The 22,267-nt window shown below is 40.2% G+C and overlaps 1 protein-coding gene across 1 annotated transcript in view; it reads right to left on the reverse strand.

Moving 5' to 3' along the window:
• The window catches only part of naaladl2 (N-acetylated alpha-linked acidic dipeptidase like 2), a 411,382-nt gene that overhangs the window by 290,929 nt on the left and 98,186 nt on the right, over positions 1-22,267 (reverse strand). Inside the window, exons 3-4 of the mRNA XM_030727141.1 lie at positions 2,310-2,486; positions 893-1,070 (exon numbers count right to left, since the gene is read on the reverse strand). Coding sequence (XP_030583001.1) covers positions 893-1,070; positions 2,310-2,486 — 355 coding nt within the window. The remainder of the gene's footprint in view (positions 1-892; positions 1,071-2,309; positions 2,487-22,267) is intronic.

A 22,267-nucleotide genomic window follows, 5' to 3' on the forward strand; every position in this document is an offset into this window, starting at 1 on the left:
AGCCGCCAACACTTCGAGCTGCTTAGAGTCTTATCTGATGCTTTTATTTTCAGTTGACTTAATATGGCCGTGGCTTCATATATTATTTATTATCCAGATAATGTGTTTACCTTTCTTAATCTATCTAAGACCCATATAATGAACAGCTGTAGAATCTCCATACACTAAGAGGCCATATAAACCTACATACTAGTATACACAGTCGATTTTTTTATGTTTAATTAAACTTTTTTTAATCTCTAAAAGTGATTATTTATTCTTATAAAGACAAACACTGACTGTGATGTATTTAAACATTTATAAACACTGTATTTTGCACATGTTACATTCCAACATATGTTCCCAAGTCAGTCCTGCATAAACTTCTGAAAGCCATCCAAAAAGCACAGATTACATGTTATCATGTCAGCTATAATGCCTGAAATTCTTGATATGGTACTGATTATACCATATTAATTGATTGATTTATTGTCTTCTTGATCCAAGATAAATTTGTATGGTAACAGATGCTTCTGACACAGAGGCTTAGATGAAGAAGATGGAAACACATTTTGGAGAAACGCGCAATGTGCAGAGCTCCTGCTGGTCCCTAAATGAGCTGAAACAATGCTTTTGTTTTTTTGCAGCAAATTTAGTCTCCAAAATCCAAACCACCAAACATTTATTACCAATGTAATAGCAGTCGTGAAGATGTCCACTGTGAATTTCCACCAGATTTATTTTAGTTTCATGGTCTTTTCTTGTTTCCCAGCACTGCTTGTGCCCAGATTTAAGATCCTAAATGTTATCCAGGTTATCATCATCTATACAGCTGCAGATTACTGCATCAATTGTATGACCTGAAGTTCTAAAGTGAGAACGTTCTGCAGAGGTACAGAGATCTTTGAATTACTTCAGTAAGAAACAGTGAAGTCGTCTTTGCCCTTTATGTCCAGGAGCTCTGGTGAAGTGGGAGATGTAGTTGGGATCCTCCTGAAGTCGTTCAAATCGTCCGTGTGGTGAAACCGATACAGACGGCTGGATGGGCTCCATCAGTTCAGGGTCAGGGTCGGGACCAGGGTCCGAACATCCTGAAAGTCATAGCAGTGAATACCATTAGAGTCACAGTAATGTCCAAAAGAAAAACACAGTGATACTCTGGCGCTTTTACGAAAGCTTCACTTACTTCATCGTTCTCCAGAGGATGAGGTCAGCTGACTTTTTCGGTTTGAAATGTTTCAGCGCTTATCACAGGATAACCCCTTGTTTTTTGGACCTTCTTGTGTAGCTTAATCATCAGATTAAAAACAGTTCAATTTGTTTGTTTTTTCCCCAAAATCATAATTTTCCATCAGCATCAGCTTAATTATGGTAACATCATAAACTAAGATCAACAACAGTTTGTCTCACTAATGCCATTCTGTAGACTGAGTTACGGTAAACTCACAATCATGTAACAACGCAAACTTTATTATGATCGACTTTCATAAAAACGTAACCTATTTTAACCTGGGTTATAGTTTCTAACATGCACCTTTCTCTGTGATGGGGGGGCAGACTAAATGCTGGATGCTTGGTTTGGTGTTAAACCGATCAGCCCGTGTGCTTCTGAAGGCGTTTGTAAGGATAGAAAAGTTCCACTTCTGCAGAAATTCAGGCACAGCTTAAAATCGAGTCACTGAAAGCTTAGGCAGTCTTGCTTTAGGGTACTTATAAAGTTTCTCTATTTTGCATCTTCTGGCTGTGGTAAAATTGTCAGATTAAATTTTTTCATAGTGACAGCGTCTTTCATATTTTGTGTTTGATTTTCTGAGAGTTTCACTGCAACAAAACACGTACGATCATCAAAAGCAGGAACGTGTTTTGTTGCAGTGCTTTTTATTTTTTGAAACTTGTATTTGCAGCTTTGAAATGTTTGGATTCTCATTAATGTGGTAAAAATATTTTATTTTAAAAATCACAAAGGCTTCAGTTTTTATTCTTTTACATTTATTATGTGTTTCAAATGTCCTGTTTTTAAAGCTAACCAATAAAAATGTCAGAAACACGATGCTGCTTTCTGAGATTAGCTGCATAGGATGGTCACACTACAATATATATCTTTGTGTGATATGATTTTAACACTGTTGTACCTCAATCACTTGTACACAGATGATTCAGTTTAATCATCAGCTGTTGTATATCAGATGTATTTGGCTGCTGGCCATCACTGTTAGAGGAGATATATTGGATTTCTTGACTAAGTATCCAAAATAGCTGTTTAAAAACTATCAGTAAACATCATATCAAGCAAAAAAGGTTATAGGGAATAAAACAAAATCCAACCTCACCTGATCTCTGGCAGTCTATATGTTGCATCTGCATGCGATCCATGCTTGGCCCTGGCTCCTGCAGCTCTTCCTTGTCCAGATCCCAGTCGAGGTCCAGACCTCCAGAGCAGTGCAGAACCTCGCTGACCAGTGGGCCACCCTGGACATCACACACCTTCCTATATGCCATGATCTTACCTGCAATACACACACGTGAAATATTTCAAAATTATTTTATTTTATTTTAATATATATCACTATCCTATTTTTGGGCAAATAAGGCAGCGGCAAGAAAAGTTTCAGATTTCCAACAAATGTTTCTGAGGTTACAAAAAAAAAAGCTGCAGTAGGGAAAAATTAAAACGCGCACACGATGACATCAAGGTCAGATCCTAAACCTCAAACAGAGTCTCTCACCAACAAAACTAACAAAAACCCCGAGAATTCATTTCTGTGAAAAATAAAGGAACAGTCACCCTCACACCTTTACCTTTCATATGTCGGGGTTCAGCAGACTCAAGGGTAATGTAAGTGTGGGAACTGTGGAAGATTGCACATAAATATTGTATCAATTAAAGAAAAAGTTTGGTTGCATACCTCTGTGTGTGTGTGTGTGTTCCTCTAGATTAGCAGCACTTTTCATAGATAGAACTTGCTTTGGAAAGAGGCATGCATTATTATTGTTTTATTACTGTGCAGTTAGTTTTTTTCCTTCCTGTTCCATTTCAGCAGGAAGCAAGTTCAAAACAGGGAAAAACTAAAGATAAGCTCGTCCCAAAATTGTAACATTTTAAAAAATGTTTTTGAAATGAGGTCACAGAAATCAACCAATCAAATCTTATTGCCCTATTAGATGTTCTTTTATGAGCATTGCCCCAGCTGAAACATACAATTAGATCATTCTCACTTAAAAGAATGATCTCCTCTCATGATCTGAAAATAATAAAAGTAAAAAAAAAAATGTTTTTAAATATATAATGTTCGCAACAGCGGTCAATGGCAAAAAGGTTAACAGATCCTTACAGCAGCATATTCCAGACACTGACAGCATATTGCATGTTGACATATGCAATATCTCTACTGAGACTTATTTGGAGGTAAGCCAGGCAGTGTGCACTGAAAGTCTGCCACCTGGGCTGGATTTAAACTGCTCATTTGACTTAAGGTAATGGATGATACATGTGTGTGGGACACAGAGGAAAATGTGATAAATGTGGTTAAAAGCTACTTGTGCTAAGTGACTGACCGGAGCCTCTCAGCGCACAATTATGAAGACTAAAAGCACTGCAGGGTGCTGCGATTCATTTATACGCATTGAAATGACAGAGAGGAGGCCAGTTACAAGCTGTTAAAGCAAGTTAAGTACTGGCTCTAAGTAAGTGTGTGTGCGTTTGTGTAGAGTTTGTGTAAACTGTAGGATGGCGTACGTGCTGGTTGTGTTTTGGCCAGTAAAACCAACTCTGGGTTCAATACTGCTGCTTAACAGCATCATTAAACTTCACTGTGACTGGTAGCACATGCGTGATGGCTGACTGTGTGTCTGTTTGTGTATGCGTCTGTGCTATCTGACTGAGGATCAGGTTTATAAAATCTCCCAGCTAGTGTCTCAGCGTGTCATCAAGTTTAACAGTGCTTTTTATACGCTCTTCCATCAAAGTCCACCATGGATGGGCAAATGAACTGCCCAATCAATAACTGCTCGAGGTAGGAAAAAGAGAGAGAGAGAGAGAGAGAAGAATAAATGACTAAAGAAGAGCATCAGACTGGCTGTCAAACTTATTGGCCTTTATTCTGTGAACACTTCATACCAGGCAGTTTATTCACTGTTAACTGGTTCAAAGAAAGAAGAATGGACACAAAAAGAAAATCCTGCTGGGATCAAAGTCGGTGATGGAACAAGAAAATAGTTCCAAGTCTTCTCATTACTAAAGTACGGTGGCCCTGAGGGGTCACGCTCACTCCAGATTAAGAAAAGATGAGCAAATAGAAGAACGCTGCAAAAGGACACAATGGAAGCTGAATAAAACGCACAACTGCAGGAGTGACAGAAACTGAAACACACATAAAAGGAGGATTCTTCAAAGATGCAGGTAATATGTGTTTTAATCACATGATTAAAACACACACACGATGACCAGGGAATGTCAACTGGTGGCCCATGGGCCACATCCAGCCCACCAGAGCTTTCCATTGGCCCCCCGAATACTACTGCCACAGGTACTATACACCAATCAATCATCTTGCATCATAACCCGTTAAATACCCGTCTCTGACTATCAGTCTCTGACTCTGAATTATCAAAAGCCTTCAACCAGCGTTTTCCTATAAATGCCTCCATGTCCCTAGAACCAATCAGAATGCAGGATCAGACCATGTGACTTCAAGTATTTTCACTACACTGAGGAGCCGGCCTGTTATTGGTGATCAGATTATGATCACAGCTGAAGGCAAGTCTAACCTTGTTTTGTGTAGAAAAAATGTTCGGCGATCAAACTTGTTTAACTAAAGGAAGAAAAAGTTGTAACAAGATTTCCGTCAGTGAACCTGCGGAAGGATCGTTACTGCCTGCTGATCGTACTCCCCCGTCCCTCACTTGGTTATCACGAACCCGCGGCCTAGTCTCTACTAGTCTGTTATTGCTAAAATAAATGTGCTGCTATTTTGTGCCATTGCAGTTGTACTGTGTGATGTGTCGAAATCCTTTTGACGACTCCTGCTGTAGATATCTGCTGTAAATATGTTAGCCATTAGCCGTTTAGCTCGTCACCTCTGCAGCTGTTTTGTCTGCATTGTGTTTCGTGAGTAAAATTTTTTTGTGTTGTTTTTTTTCTATTTCTTTGTGTTTTTTTGTGTTTTTGCTGCTGCTTTCTGAAGTTGCCGTGTGTTTGATCCTTCAGGGCCACCGTACTACAGTCATTCTGTCTGAACTAGTGCATTTAGTATTTTTAAACTATAATTTTACTTAAGATACATAACACTAGGTTATATACTGGACTGTGCAATTTTTATTAAACAAAAAATGTAATTAATTTATTATCAGCAGTTGATTATGCCTAATGTTGTGTTTTATTAGCTGCTGAATGCTCTCTTTTTAATCCTGTATGCTTAATAGGATTTTTATTGTTAGCAGAGCTTTGAGCTTTCTGCTCGCTGTAGTCTCATATTATTAATAGCTGGTTGTTTCACATTTCAATCTGATTCTCAGGAGAAAAGTAAAACAAAAGTTCTATTTTAGTGGCCGGGGGACGAATTTCTCCTCCAAACTCTGCGAACTTTCACACCTTCATGATCTCACACCTGTCTATGCTTTGATTTATTACCCATCACTGCTGTTTACTGCATTTCAATTATTAACCGATATGTTTTAATGAGATGGAATCATTAGTTTCTGTTGCACAAGAATTTGCCAACAAAGCACTTCAACTGCCTCAGTTATAATATTTCATTATTATTATTAAACACAATTATAATATAATTATAACCATATTTAATCAGTGATAATTCAGCTTGATTTCCCATTTGTTTTGATAAGATTTCTATTTAATTCCAAATTAAAATTCCAAAATTCTCATTAACCATGAATAAAACTGATCACTCAGACTTGAACGTCCTAGTTTCATGTTTCATATTTTGTTATAGTATGGACCTCTGCCTCTGACTGAATTTCTGTCACTGATAATGTATTAAAAAGTAATTATCGCCTTGGGTTCCCTGGAGCCCTCGCTCCTCGACTGGGGGGGCTCCGTCTGAGACCACCCTCTCCCGTCTGCTGGGGTAGGTGTGCGGTTGTCTTTGGACTGAGTGGCCGGGGGTCTTCCTGGCCCTTGGTGGGCTGCTGGTGGCCTGGGGTTCTGGGGGCTTTCCGTACCTGCCTCTGGCTTCTGATGGGTGGAGCTGCAGCGCTTTGCCCTCATTGGTAAGTACGTTCCATGACACAGACACAAACATGACACAGACACAAACGCCCACTCAATCACAACTCAACAAAATTGTTGGTGTGCGTAACATGCTTTGTTAGTTTTGTTTTTCACACACAAATTTATTTTTGCAAGTATTGATAGTATTTTTTTATATGTTAAAGTGATGAAGTATCTGATTAATAGACTTGTGCTCTTTCCCCTTTTTTTTTTTTTGCTCCCTTTCTCTCTCCCTTTTTCTTCTCTTTATTTTCCTCTTCTTCAGCCTGTCAGCTCTGGCTGTTACATAGTATGTGGAAAAATAACTCAGATAAATAAAATAAAGGGTTAAAACAACAACAAGAAGAGCCTATTGAGAACCTATAGAGCTCATCTTGAAATAGCAAATATGTTTGGCACAACAACGCATTCAGATCACAGTTCTGCTTGCAAGATCTACCAGACATGACAGGCTAAAAAAAAAAAAAAAAAAAAAAGTAATTATCCATTTTTCCATCCACTGCCTTAACCTTATCGGATTCAGGGTCACAGGTGGGATTCAGCCTATCCCAGCTGTCACTGGGCAGGGGCGGGCTACGACCTGGACAGGCGCCAGACAGATGATCATTCATGTTTACACAGGGCCAATTTAGAATCACCAATTAGCTAATAAAAATAAATTTTACTATGTAATTATTACCATCCATCCATTTTCTTCCACTTCTCCAGGGCCGCTAATTTCCAGCTCAGACGAGCTACGAATTGATCACCAGTGTCTGAACTGTCCCTGTTTAAACACTGCATCATTTTTTCTTGGAAAATATATATTTTTAAAAAAAGAGAGATTGAGACAGAAAAGAAATGTGTGATTGTGACAGTTAGACAAAGAGTTGTGGAGACGAGAGGAGATGGAAACAGTGTAAACGGTACAGAAGCAGCAGCAGAGACACAAAGAAACAAAGCTGAAAACAGGAAGCCAGGAAAGAACAGAGTGTTTATGGATGAATGAGAGAGGCTAAAAAGCAGAGGAAAGAGGTCTGGGAGTTCCTTGGCATCAATCTTCAATGCTCTACCACACTTTCATTACTTCTAGCTCAATGCAGATGAAGGCTCCTCTCAGTAAAATGGAACAAAAGTTCATTTAACTGCTGACCTTCTGTTACAGCCTCACACACTGCAGTGGGTTTCACTTGATACCGATCGCAGCTGCAGTTATAGGATTCACACTATTTTTTTTCTACATGTAATTTAACTTTACACTTCAGATTTTTCTTCTCTTTTTTTAACAAACAAAACACACAACAGAATTTAGAAGATGCTGCTGAAAATGTGAAAGATGTGTATCTCAAGCTGATATACATGTTCTTCAGGCTCAATGCCGTGGATGGAAAAATTATTAATAAACATATAAATACCCTGTTAGTTTTCCTGTCTTTTTATTCACTGAGGATGCTGAAATATTGAGTTTTATTTATTTTAATCATTCTGTTTTATTTGAAATTTTTACCTGAGATTTTTACGTATGTATATTGTTAAGTATTTTCCGTGAGGTAATCTATTTATTGGATCATTCAGATGATGTTCAACTTTTTCTGTTCACGTTGACTGAAAAACATTATATATGCAGTATGAGAATAATGTAATAATTAGAGCTCCTCTCACTATTTGTTTAAATATTTTGATTTACTGACGGCCTCTTAATTTTTTTATCCACTCCCATGATGCAATACACTTCTTTTTAAAGTCTAAACCAGAATAATTACTGCTCTTCATCCAACTGTCACTCCACACTTTGTCATTTCGAGTTAGACGCCGTCTCTCAGCTGTGACCAAAGCATCACCACACTTTAAAGCTCTTTTTTAATAAATCATGCCGCAAGGGGCCAACTTGTGCCCGTGGCTTCTGCTGGATGGGTCGCAGCATTTTTAAAGCTCGTTGCGGCTTTGGGAGGAAAACAAAACGTCGCTCTCTGAGCTCACGGCTTCATTTCAAAGCGGAACAATGTCTGACGATGCCGGTGGACTGCCGTCTGCACGCCTTTTCGGACATGATTTTAACTGAGGTGACAGTCGCATCATCTCAGAGGACGTAGGCATGGCAGCCGCATTTCTGTTACAAATTAAAAGCATTTGTGCAGTTAAAAAGTTCATATAAAATATAAAACCCAGAATACAAGTGTAGCATTCAGCTATTCGTGTCTATGTTATAATTTACACTGGTGAAGGAGAAATGGTCGATGTCTTGGCGGACTAATTTTATAGCAACAGAGTAGCAACAGAGCAGGGAAAAATGCTCAAAACTATTATGCAGTTTGTCAATAAGTCTTAAAAGCCTCTATTATATGCAATTACAATTCAAAGTAAGCTTTTTAATAGCAATCACTTTCAGAGTCAAAGCAAGAACAAATTCTGCACAGCAAACGAAACGCCTGATGCGACAGCTACTCTCTGACCTTCAGAAACAGCTCTCCATAATCAAACAGAGCTGCTGCTTTGAAGAGCTGTGGGACAACTGCACTGGTATGCTGGGACAAAGGCTCTCATCAAATCCTTCCTCTGATATGAAATATTTGCACAAATATATGCGTGAGATCACTATTTATATAACAGGACGAGTGCAGGCTCGAGGAGCAAAGTTGTCGTTCATCTTTTGTCTTTCCGCTCTAAACAGATTGACGGGCCGGCTGCCGTATCTGCTGCCTCTCACTGCCGCTCACCTCTCATTCATAAATTACTGCATCACCAGTTTGCTGTAGATGCAGTCGAATACACTTAGCGTGATCAGGGCAGAGACAAACAGCGAGAGAGAAAGAATATTTTCCGAAACACTTCTCCTCACCAATCATTTCATTTGACACGACCTTGTCAGCTGCTGTACTTACAGAGCATGAAGCACGCTGTCAATCACGGCTTTCCCCCGCTCTGCCACAGGGAAGCACAGACCACAAATTATTCATTTTCCACATAAATTATGCATTAAAACAACCTCAAAGTTGCCATTCACTGTATACTTTCACATCCATGAATACAACACGCACAAATTATAAAATAACTTCCACACCCTCACGGGTATCCCAGTAGTTTTCCAAGTTAATGGAAGAAAGGGTAAGACCACTGGGGACAAATAAGAAACGCAAACAGCGGCGTAATGGAACAATTGAGCATATCCATAAAGACTCAGTTCACATGTCATGGTTGCTGGCACCAAATGAGGTGCTCCCATGTGTGGGAGTGCTAGAATGTAAACTTATTTGCAGGTGGATACATGGGAGGAGTGATTTCAGTCATCATTTAGGAAAAAATAACTATAATAAGTCTTTTGGTATGAAGTTCCACTGCAAACCATCTTTCACACTCTGAACCTCTAACATCCAGATATTAGTTTGCTTATGTTTTCTTCCAATTCATGTTAGATACATTTTATCCATGTAAATGTGCCCTGTATTTAGGCTATAATCACATATCCCCAATACAATAGGTTATGTATTTGTTCATACAGCTGAAAGGATCACGACTTTAAAGCAAAAAAAAAACATCCTCTCAAACTCCAGATGATCCTGTTGATAATTTTTGATTTTTTTCAACCAATGTTAACGGGCCAGAGTGTAATTAATGTAATTTAATCTAACCATGAATTCTACAAAAAACCACAGCCACGTGTGTGTGTGTGTGTGTGTGTGTGTGTACACACTGATCGTGCTAAAAACCATCACTGAGATTTAGCTTTTTAGTTGAAAACATTATGGATCATTTATTTAAGCTGACCTCTCAATTTGATGAGTTGTCACTATCATGGGGAGGCCCTTAAGACTGAAGACTTTTTATATCACTGACGGTCTTATGTTTTGGTGCTGTCCACAAAAGGCCTGAAGGACAGTCTGTCCTGAGCTCCCTCATCTGTGAATGTTAGACCTGGATAACCATATGTGCCATATGACCTTCCTATAGATAACTATATACCTTTTCTTCAAATTTGCACAGATCTATAAATACCCAAATTAGTTCCAGCTTCTATCTGAATCCACCCCTCTGCCCCAAATGGTATTTCACATTCAAACTGGAAAATGCTTTGAGGAAAGAAATGAGAGGGGTACTGCACAGGCTTGACTACTGCGTATCTGAGCTGTGATGTATAGTCATGTAAAAATTAAAAAAAAAAAAAAATCACAAGAATCTATGCAGTGCTGTGAAGAACTAAGTACATGCACACTGCTTCCACAGGAATTAAAAAGTAAGTAGCAGCCAGGTGTTGCTAATCAAATGCACTTTATTAAGTGATAATCAGCAAGTGTGACCACCTTTATAAAAGGAGACGTGCTGATCTGAAGCATTCAGGTGTGTCTGATCACAATCCCAAGGAGGAAAAATATTAGCAATCAAGTTATTGGAGCAATTGTGGCCGGGAACGGCTATTAGGCCATTTCCAAACAATTTGAAGTCCAGCATTCAGCAGTGAGAGCGATTATCCTCTGCAGAGCAGCACCTCAGACTCCGCAGGCCTGAGCTAGGATGCTAAATGTTAAGATTAGGCAGTGCAGTTAGAAAAAGTCTGAACAAGTACGGCTTGTTTGGAAGGGTTGCCAAGAGAAAGAACCAGAGAAAGAACATGGCAGCATAGCTCAGATCTGCAAACTTACATCTGAGCAAATCACAAGACAGCTGTGACAGGCCCCGCCCCATTAATGCTAATGAAATCAAAAACTTGATTTTCATTGGATAGGCTCTTTCTAAGATTAAGAAGTGTAGCCAGATTGCTACAATGCTCTACTTCTCTGATTTTAGCCAGCTCAGATAGCTTGGCAGTCCACCTAGTCCAGCCTTCATGTGTCTGTCAGATCTCTGCAGAGTAAAAGAATCAACATGAAGCTTATTGGAATCCATTTAGCAGCACAGCCAAAGGTAGACTTCATTTCTGCATAAAATATATCCTGGGTCTCGCATGCCGGTATCCATCCATAACCACAGCATTAACATCTGCACGGTGCCATGTAGCTGTGAGAGTTTGTTACAGGCTGCAGGGCCATCAGAGAAAAACCTTTATTTTTATAGTGTTCATGAATTAAAGATGGCTTCCCCTGGGGTGTTGGAGGAGAGCGGAGGCTTTATGGATCCCTCGCTCTCTCCTCCGCATTAAATCTCCTGAATACCACAGGCCATGTCTCACAATGTCAGACACGGAAAACAATAACAGCCAAACATTCTTATCTAGCAGGGTGTTTTTCTATTTCTTCCTCTCAATGCCAGTTTTCTTTCTTGCTTTCTCTCTTGGTTGTTGTTATGCTCGCTATATTCCTGGCTCTGAAAGTTCAAGCCAGTCCATTAAAAACTGCATTACCCACAAGTCACCAGGTTATGTAGTGCATTACAGCTGAAGGTCAAGTTTTCTTGTTCTGTGGTGGGTGGATTTTGGAAAACAGACCAGTCAGATATGAACGGATGATTTAATGGAAAACCACTGCAAGAAGCACCAAAGCACACTCTGCACTGTCAGTATTAGCAGTCTATCACTATGTTTCTTGTGATGATCAGGAATGTAAAAGTTTCATTTAACAACACAAAACAAGAAAATGATAAATATTTGTAAATGTACAGGATCTGAAATAGGCGAGCATTGGTATCTGTTTATATCAGGTATTAAGTAGTAGCACAGTATGCACTTTGATGGAAAGTGGGAAAGAAGATCTGTGATAACAGACTAGCAGATTACAGATAGTGTGAAGCCCTTCTTTATCTGGTCCAAGTTACAAACATGTAATAAGTGCAATATGAATGGCTGAACATTAATGATATTTTAGATAAACTACACTTCAGATCAGAGCAAAGATGAGTCTGTAAATGAGTCTAGACTCCTCATCACACTGAGGGTTTAGTCATGTACAGTTGGGCAGTATTTGGACAGTGAAACTTTGGCCTCTGTACACCACAGTGGATTTTAAATCAAACACAAAAGATGTGACAAATTGATTTAAGGGGTTTAAAAAGTATTGCAATAAGTATTCTATGATGATGCCTTCAACACTGCAAATACAGAGGTTGCATAAAAAGGTGCAAACCACTGCTTACACACAAGAACAGGAAGGTCAGATTAGACTTCATCAGAACATCTAAAGCACATATACCCAGCTCCAGAAATGTATTTGGACAGATAGACTCAACATTAACTTGTATAAGAATGATGGTAAGAGAAAAGTATGGCATATTATGGAATGGGCATTTCTGGCTGCCACTGGTGTTTATTGGTGATGAATCCTGACGTATACAGGGCTATACTCTCTGCTCACATTCAGCCAGAACTGACTCACAGTGCAAAGGGATTATGACCCAAGTTTTCATCCAAGTATTAAAATTAATCTTCATATTCAGAAATGTAAATTTTTAAAAAAATTACTTTTGCCCAACTGAAAATGGGGAACTATGACTATAAAGATGGCAGTGATTACAAAACGGTTACTGCAGTCTGAAGCGTACCACATACCTGTCAAACATGGATGAATGGTGGATGCAATGTTACAGCTTGGACTGCCAATGGAGGAAGTGGGCCACTAGTGTTTATGATGATGCAACTGCTGATAGAAGTAGCAGGATGAATTCGGAGGTATGCAGGGCTATACTCTCTGCTCACATCCAGCCAAATGGTGTAGACTAATTGGACAATTTTCACAGTGAAAATTGACAATGACCCAAGGCAAACTGCAACAGTAAGCCAAGAGTTTCTGAAGGCAAAAAAACGGGATATTCTTCAGCGACCAAGTCACTCACCTGCAATTATGCTAGTTAAGCTAATGAAATGCTTGTTAAACCCTGTGAATTAAAGATGAAAATCTGCACTTATCTTGACTATCTGGTTTTAATTAGACTGTAATGGTATACAGAGGCAAAACTGTGCCATTGTGTATATATATATATATATATATATATATATATATATATATATATATACTGCTGTATATACTATACTGAGAGTCTCTCAGACAGCAAGCCTTCAATGCTATTGGCTGATTCTTGGTGTGTACAATATTTTGCAGAATTCTTTTAAGCTGGTACAGAGGCGTTCAGGGACACTACCAGTTCCAGAGCTCTAAATGCAACAAACATCTGGCTCCTGTGATAACTGAGGGGAACACTACAGCAGTGAAATGGAATCAACTGCCTGTGAACACCAGAACACACCCAGACAGATCAGCTGGAAAAGGACCAAAAGGGGTTCAATGGCTGCCAGGGGACAGCGAACAGTGACAAGGATCTGTTCCCATATACTTACATACCCGGTCCTGCAGTCAGCGTCAGATGAGAATATGTGAGCTGAGGAAACCTATATTTCAAGGTACATAAAAAACATTGCAGGCTTTAATTAAAATTTCTCTTTTTTACTGTGAATTGTTATTTAGTGGACTTTTAATACTGCACTTATTTCAACAGCAAACCCACATAATACAAATCCTATAGTAGCTGCCGTATTAGCCGGTGCTCATCACTGAATGCATGGTCAATAACAGAAAACATGAGCAGCACTTTCATAACACAAATTTTAGTACATTTTGTCTCTAAAATGTAGAACTGGTGACAGTTATCCGAAGTGTCTTCATGAATTACCGGCTGTGAATAAGCCAAATCCTGAAAGTCCCGCAGGAACTACTTACAGCGAAGCTATAAAAACTTTTGTAAATCTGATTAAGCTTTATGAAGAAGGACTGTATGTGAAGGTTTCAACACAGATTTCTTTTTCAACAGGTGGCGTCTCTCGTGTATTATAGCCATGCCATCCAAAAACAAAATACTCACTTTCCTCTTGAGACATTCTCGCAGTTGCCACAACATTTAACCAGTGGTGAATGAAGTGAATAAAACTGATCACTTCATTACAGTGCAGTCATCTGCCGGCTAATCTTGGCATTTATGTTTTTGTCACTTCATCTACCACATATGGAAACATTGTTGCAGCTGGCAGCGACCTCCCTCAGCTGAACAACGTGGTGCTCCACATCATCAGCAGGCTCAGGAATAACTCGAGCTCTTCCACTAGAGCACACCTGATCTGTGCAGGTCCCACCTCATGACCATAAACTACAGTTCTGATGGTCTGATGGGAGTCATACTGAATATTAGGCGCTGTTGTGGCTAAGTGGTGTGCACTCTCTCCCCCTCTTTCTCACACACACACACGTGTTGCTTTTTCTTTTATTTTTCCTGCCTGTTTCTGCCATTAGCACCCTCTGCTTCCAATCCCTTTATCTGAAAAGAGCATCATCCATGGCCAAATAGGAGATCAACACCCACACACACACACATATGTACACATACACCTCCACGTCCCCGTTTCTCCAACACTGAACACCTTTCCTGTGATCTCTCCCATCCATCCCCCCGCTTAATCCCCTCTTTTTCTACAGCTTCCACTAAATGAAATGCAAATAGCCCAGCATAACCTCGGGCGTCATTTATCTAAATTAGAGCGCCAAGTGTGGATCCCCATGGGGCTCCCATATGCTAGCGCAGTTAGCGTCATTAGCTTCATTAGCCTGTGTCAGACCATTAATTACACATCAAGCCTATCAGTTAGCTGGTGCTGAGAGTTCTCATCCACTCTGGACTTCAGTCGGCAGGAAAAAAAGTGAAGCGAGCATTTATTACTGGGAGTGTGAGAAAAATATCTTTTCTCTACATCATTTAAGAAGTAAAGAAAGCTAAAGTACAATATTTTCATGTCAAGCATGAAGTCACCGGACAATAAGAATCAATGATAATCACAATTTAAGTGAATTTTGTACTTTCTGCTAAGATATCTGTTTTTATAAGATCTACTTCTGATGAGAATTTAAAGTAGAAAAACTGCCATTCAAGTACCCTTTTGGACCTTTTTAATTTAATTTAATTTAATATGTTGCAACGGTGTAAAGTTCTGATATTCCGAGTAGATGTTTGATAATGTGGTGAACAGAATTGTAGATGCCTGATCCAAGAACCACAGCTGAGTGCCTGTTTGCTTGGCCTGATAGAGAAGACAAGCTATGGTAGTCAAAGGATGTTTTTTGCCCTGAGATGAGCCTTTCAGACAGCACTTAAAGTACTTTGAGACTGAAAATAGACCCTCTGGCAAAATAACACACAGGTCTTTGTCAGTGTGGGCATTCTGCTAGAGGTTAGTGATGACCCACAAAGTTCAATTTAAAGGTTTATCAGAAAAAAGTAAGAATTTGATGTTAGTCAGAAAAATCATTGTATACTCTTGGTTTTGGAAACTTAATGTCTTCCTATCCTTGATGCCTGCCATCATTCTGTGCTCATGCTGCAAAAGGTAAGGGTTAGCTTTATATATATATATATAAATATATATATATATATATATATATATATATATATATATATATATATATATATATATATATATATATATATATATATATATATATATACACACACACACACACACACACACACACACACACACACACACACACACACACACACACACACACACACACACAGTGCCAGTCAAAAGTTTAGACATTCTCATTCAATTATTTTTTTTCCTACATTGTAAATTAATACTGAAGTCATCCAGATTATGAAGGAACACACAGGGAATCATGTAGTAGTTTTGATTACAGCTTTGCACACTGTTGGTGTTCTCTTCATGAGGTCATCACCTGAAATGGTTCTCCAACAGTCTTGAAGGGGTTCCCAGAGGTGCTGAGCACTTGTTGGCTGCTTTGCCTTCACTCTGTGGTCCAACTCGTCCGAAAAAAGCTCAGTTTGTTTTAGATCAGGTGATTGTGGAGGCCAGGTCATCTGACGCAGCACTCCATCACCCTCTTTCTTGGTCTAATAGCCCTTACACAGCCTGGAGGTGTGTTTGGGGTCATTGTCCTGTTGAAAATCAAATGATGGTCCCACTAAGCACGAACCAGATGGGATGCCATGTCGCTGCAGAATGCTGCGGTAGTCATGCTGGTTAAGTGAGCCTTGGATTTTGAATAAATCTCCAACAGTGCCACCAGCAAAGCACCCCCATACCATCACACTTCCTCCTCCATACTTCACTGTGGGAACTACACATGTAGGAAACATCAAAGTTCTTGAAATGTTTTGGATTGACTGACCTTCATTTCTATAAGTAATGATGGACTGTCGTTTTCCTTTACTTAGTTGAATATTCACTATATACAACTCTACCTCTTCACAACACAACTGATGGTCTCAAACACATTAAGAGGGCAAGAAATTCAAGAAATTAACTCTTGACAGGCACAGCTGTTACCTGAAAGCTCCAGGTGATGCCTCATAAACCTGACTGAGAAAATGCCAAGATGTTCAAAACTGTCCTCTAAGCAAGAGGTGCCTAATTTGAAGCATCTAAAATATCAAACACATTTTAGTTCAACACTTTTTTGTTTACTAAATAATTCCACATCTACTTCTTCATAGTTTGGATGACTTTAGTATAATCTACAATGCAATTTTTAAGTAATGAAAAAAACCCACACACACACACACACACACACACACACACGTTAAAAAGAAACAAGCCAAAATGATGTACAGTTTATTCTTAGTTTGCATTCTGCTGCACGATGTGAGATGTAAATTTATGTAATTAGATGAACTCACCACTTTGACTTTTGACAGATTTTGAATCTGACAGTTAATTAACCAGATGAGACAAAAGTATTGTGTCAACTATTTTGTAATTACTCCCATTTTTATACACAGTCCCGCATTTTCAGAGGCTCAGAACTAAATGACCGAACTAACATCATTTAAATAGAAGGATTAAATTTAATAATTGGATCAAAAGGTTTTGTATTCAATGACTGCCTGGAGTCTAGAACACATGGCATTATCAAATGGCCTTCCTTAAGCTGCTCATCCAAGCCTTTACTGCAGCCACCTTCAGCTGCCACGTTTGCATGTCTCTCTCTTTTAAGCTCAATATAGATTCACTTCTGGGGGAATACAAAGTGCAACTGTGTATCTCAGTATCACAGGAATGCAAGTGTATTAATTTGGTGATTTAGGAAATGTATAAATTGTTGTAACACATCAAGAATACCTGTTCAATCAGTCACAATAATTTCACTTTCGTGTCAGATTTCCATGTCTCTTAATCAGGCTGTGGGACAGTAAACGTAAATGTTTAAATGTATCCAGTTTAAACTTTCAGAGCTCTAATGTGCAGAAATAGAAGTAAATAGCAGCAGTGAGAGGACACCCAACAAAAAATGGTTAAGTGGAATTCAATGTTTATTTTATTGTTTTACTGTTTATTTTCTTGTCTTTGGATTTTACTATTTTATATTAATGTTCTCTATAGATTTTTAATCACCATTATTATTTAAGGTAAGGGTTTCAATCACCATTGTCTCTGGTGTAGAGGGCATAGGGATCAGCCCAGGTGAGTGACTTGGCCACTGAAGAATATCCCATTTCTTTGCCTTCAGAAACTCTTGGCTTACTTTTGCAGTTTGCTTTGGGTCATTGCCAATTTTCACTGTGAAACATTGTCCAATTAGTTTGCACCATTTGGCTGGATGTGAGCAGAGAGTATAGGCCTGCATACCTCCGAATTCATCCTGCTACTTCTATCAGCAGTTACATTATCAATAAACACTAGTGGCCCACTTCCTCCATTGGTAGTCCAAGCTGTAACATTGCATCCACCATTCATTGCATTCATCCATGTTTGACAGATATGTGGTACGCTCCAGATTGCAGTAACCGTTTTGCAATTACTGCCAGCTTTATACATAGTTCCTCATTTTCTGTTGGTCAAAAGTAATTTAAAAAAAATAACACATTTGTTAATATAAAAATTGCTTTTAATACTTGGATGAAAACTTGGGTCGTGATCCATTTGCACTGAGTTGGTTTTGTAGCATTTGGCTGTATATGAGCAGAAAGCATAGCCCTGTACAACTCTAAATTCATCCTGCTAGTTCCATCAGCAGTCACATCATCAATAAACACCAGTGACTGGGTTCCACTGGCAGCCATATACGTCCACGCCATAACATGCCATGAAATGTTTGACAGATGTGTTATGCTCTGCATCATGAGTGGTTCCTTTCCTTCTTCACATTTTCTCCTCCTATCACTCTGGTAGAAATTAATCTGGGTTTTATCCACCCCTTATTTTTTTTGTAGAATTATGCAGGCTTTTTTTCCCCAGACGGTTTCTCATAATGTCTAATCCAGCCTTCCTGTTCTTGTGCATAACCAGTGGTTTGGACCTTGTTATAAACTCTCAGTATTTAAAGTCTTGATTATACACTTTGACAATGATACCTCCTTAAGAGTGTTCCTGAATTGGCTCGCTGTTGTGAAGGGGCTTCTCTGATCCAATGAAACAATTCTGCCATTGCCTGCTTCCATGGTCTTCCAAGCCTTTTGATGTTGCTGAGCTGGCTCTTTTCAGAGTTTACCATAGGGTAGATTTGGCCACTCCTGAAGTTTTAGGTATCTCTCTGCTAAGTTTATTTGGGATTTATAGTCTGCTGATGGCCTCCTTTGCTTACATCAGCATCCCTTTGGACATCATATTGAGAGTTCCATATAAACAGCTGCCACATGCAAATTCAACACTTGGATTCAACTGCAGATATTTTATCTGCTTAAACTGTCATGGAATAATGAGGGAACAGGCTTCATCTGGCCATGAAATTTCTTGTCAATCAGCTGTAGAGTTAGTTTTGAGCCTCTTAAATGGTGGACTGTGTATAAAAATGGACTTTATTTAAAATAATGTGATGAAATATTCTTGTTAAATTCTTTGAAAGCTTTCAAATTTAATTCAAATTGGCTAATGTAGATGTTCCAGACTTCAGATGCTGACGTTTTCTTTTTTTTAAACTTGAGCTTGTGGTAAATTTTCATTCCCACTATAAATATAACGACTATAAATATAAAGATTCAGTTTGTGGATCAGTTAACCACAACTGTTGTGTCAGCCACACCTTACTGGAGCTCAATTGCACGGTGTTGCTTTGTGTTGAATTGTTATCAGCTGAAGTTCTAAAAGAGATTAAATGCCTTCTCTAAGGAGTCAACTCGGTTGGTCTTACTTATTTCACACTTAAAAATCACCTGAATAGCCAACTGTAAATAATGCGGTGCTTGAACTTTTAACATTCTGCAAAGACACCATGTGAGGAACACCCACATTTTCACAAACAGTGTCATGAGAAAATCAGGAAGACAAATGAGGTTGTTTTGCTCACCCACCCTGTGACTCAGTTATGATGAACTTGTACTTTGTTGAAAGTCACACCTTCTCTCAAACCCTCTGTACACAAAAACACAATTAGCACTAAATATAGCCTGGATCATGCTGCTGAACAGCTAATACACATCACTCATTATCACCTGCCACTGTCACAGCATGCTGGCACACATACACACACACATAATCAGTGTCACCTTCCCCCTTACTTAAAACTAAGACCATCACAGTTCTCTGTGTTGACAATGGTGAGGATGTATAGACAGAGCAGATGCAGAAGTGGGGTTTTATAACACTGAATGTTCAAACCACATGAATCCACTCATTTTGAAGTCAAGAGGATAAGACAGTGTGTGTTTGTGTGAGTGTGTGGTCCAGGTATTACTTATATTGTGGGGACCTCCATCATTTTACATAGTCCTCCTTACTGGAGCAAAAAAGCAAGTCTCCACAATTTAAATAATTAAACCTTAAGGTGAAGTTATTATTTAAGGTAAGGGTAAGGTCAAGTTTAGACTTCAATTTGGCAACCAGTAATTATTTTTCTAAGACTAGGAGTGTAACGATGCACTGAACGCATGGTTCGAAAAAAACTGAGAAAAAACAAGATGCATAAAATTAAGTGACAAATGCAAATATTTGTTATTTAATTTGGAAAAAAAGGCACTCAAAAGCATCTCACTGGCCAAAACTGTTATCTCGTAGCTCAACAGCAATAAATTGATAAGAGGAAATTTCACATAAATGCAGATATACTGTTAGAATGAACAACTGTACATGAGACGAATTGGAAACAGCATCGGCAGTTACGGTCGTCAAAGGATGATAATAGACTGATGCGCAGAATTAGCTGACAGTCTGGTTTTTTCACTGTTTGACATTATTATGTTATTATAATAGCAAAATGGTAAATAGAAAAGTTCTTATATAGTGCTTCTCTACTCTAGCTGAGCACTCAGAGCTCTTTATACAGCATGTTTTGCATTTACCCATTCACACACGTTTTCTAACATTCTCACACATTCATACTCCAACGGTTCCATCGGAAACCAACTTGGGGTTCAGTATCTTGCCCAAGGATACTCTGGCATGGAGACTGGAGCGGCCAGGAATCGAACCAGCAACCTAACCAGCAACCTTCTAATTAGTAGATGACCTGCTCTACCTCCTGAGCTACAGCCACCCCAATAATAATAAAATACAAACCTTTATTTAGGCAGAACAGTGGTCAAAACATCCATCCATCCATCCATCCATTTTCTTCCGCTTATCCGGGGCCGGGTCGCGGGGGCAGAAGCCTAAGCAGAGAAGCCCAGGCTTCCCTTTCCCCAGCCACCTCCTCCAGCTCATCCGGAGGGACCCCAAGGCGTTCCCAGGCCAGCCGAGATACATAATCTCTCCAGCGTGTCCTGGGTCTACCACGGGGCCTCTTCCCGGTGGGACATGCCCGGAACACCTCACCCAGGAGGCGGCCAGGAGACATCCTAATCAGATGCCCGAGCCACCTCAACTGGCTCCTTTCGATGTGGAGGAGCAGAGGCTCTACTCTGAGCCCCTCCCGGATGGCCGCACTCCTCACCCTATCTCTAAGGGAGAGGCCAGCCACCCTTCGAAGGAAACTCATTTCTGCCGCTTGTATTCGCGATCTTATTCTTTCGGTCACTACCCAAAGCTCGTGACCATAGGTGAGGGTAGGAACGTAGATCGACCGGTAAATCGAGAGCTTCGCTTTTACCCTAAGCTCCCTCTTCACCACGACGGACCGGTGCAGCGTCCGCATAACTGCAGAAGCAGCCCCGATCCGCCTGTCGATCTCCCGTTCCCTTCTCCCATCACTCGTGAACAAGACCCCGAGATACTTGAACTCCTCCACTTGAGGCAAGAACTCGTTCCTGAGCCGGAGATGGCACTCCACCCTTTTCCGGCTGAGGACCATGGCCTCAGACTTAGAGGTGCTGATTCTCATGCCAGCCGCTTCACACTCGGCTGCGAACCGTTCCACTGCGAGCTGGAGGCCCCCCCCTGATGAAGCCAGCAGAACCGCATCATCTGCAAAAAGCAGAGATGAGACTCTGAGGCCACCAAGGAAGAAGCCTTCCGCCACCTGGCTACGCCTAGAAATTCTGTCCATAAAAATTATGAACAGAATCGGTGACAAAGGGCAGCCCTGACGGAGTCCAACACCCACAGGAAACGAATCCGACTTATTACCGGCTATACGGACCAAGCTCTCACTGTGGTTGTACAAGGACTGAATGGCCCGCAACAATGGGCCAGACACCCCATACTCCCGCAGAACCTCCCAAAGAACACCCCAAGGGACACGGTCGAATGCCTTCTCCAAGTCCACAAAGCACATGTAGACTGGTTGGGCAAACTCCCACGCACACTCGAATATCCTTGAGAGGATAAAGAGCTGGTCCAGCGTTCCACGACCAGGACGAAAACCGCATTGTTCCTCCTGAATCCGAGGTTCGACTAACGGACGCACCCTCCTTTCCAGCACCCTGGCATAGACCTTACCGGGGAGGCTGAGGAGTGTGATCCCCCGAAAGTTGGAGCACACCCTCCGGTCTCCCTTCTTAAAGATGGGGACCACCACCCCGGTCTGCCAATCCAATGGCACTGCCCCAGATCTCCACGCGATGTTGCAGAGGCGTGTCAACCAAGACAGCCCTACAACATCCAGAGCCTTCAGGAACTCAGGGCGAATCTCGTCCACCCCAGGGGCTCTGCCACCAAGGAGTTGTTTAACTACCTCAGTGATGGTCAAGTCATCCCCCTCATCCCCAGACTCTGCTTCCACTACAGAAGGCGTGTCAGTGGGATTCAGAAGGTCCTCGAAGTATTCCTTCCACCGTCCGACT

Source organism: Archocentrus centrarchus, chromosome 4, assembly GCF_007364275.1.
Source record: "Archocentrus centrarchus isolate MPI-CPG fArcCen1 chromosome 4, fArcCen1, whole genome shotgun sequence".
Classification (NCBI taxonomy): Eukaryota; Metazoa; Chordata; class Actinopteri; order Cichliformes; family Cichlidae; genus Archocentrus; species Archocentrus centrarchus.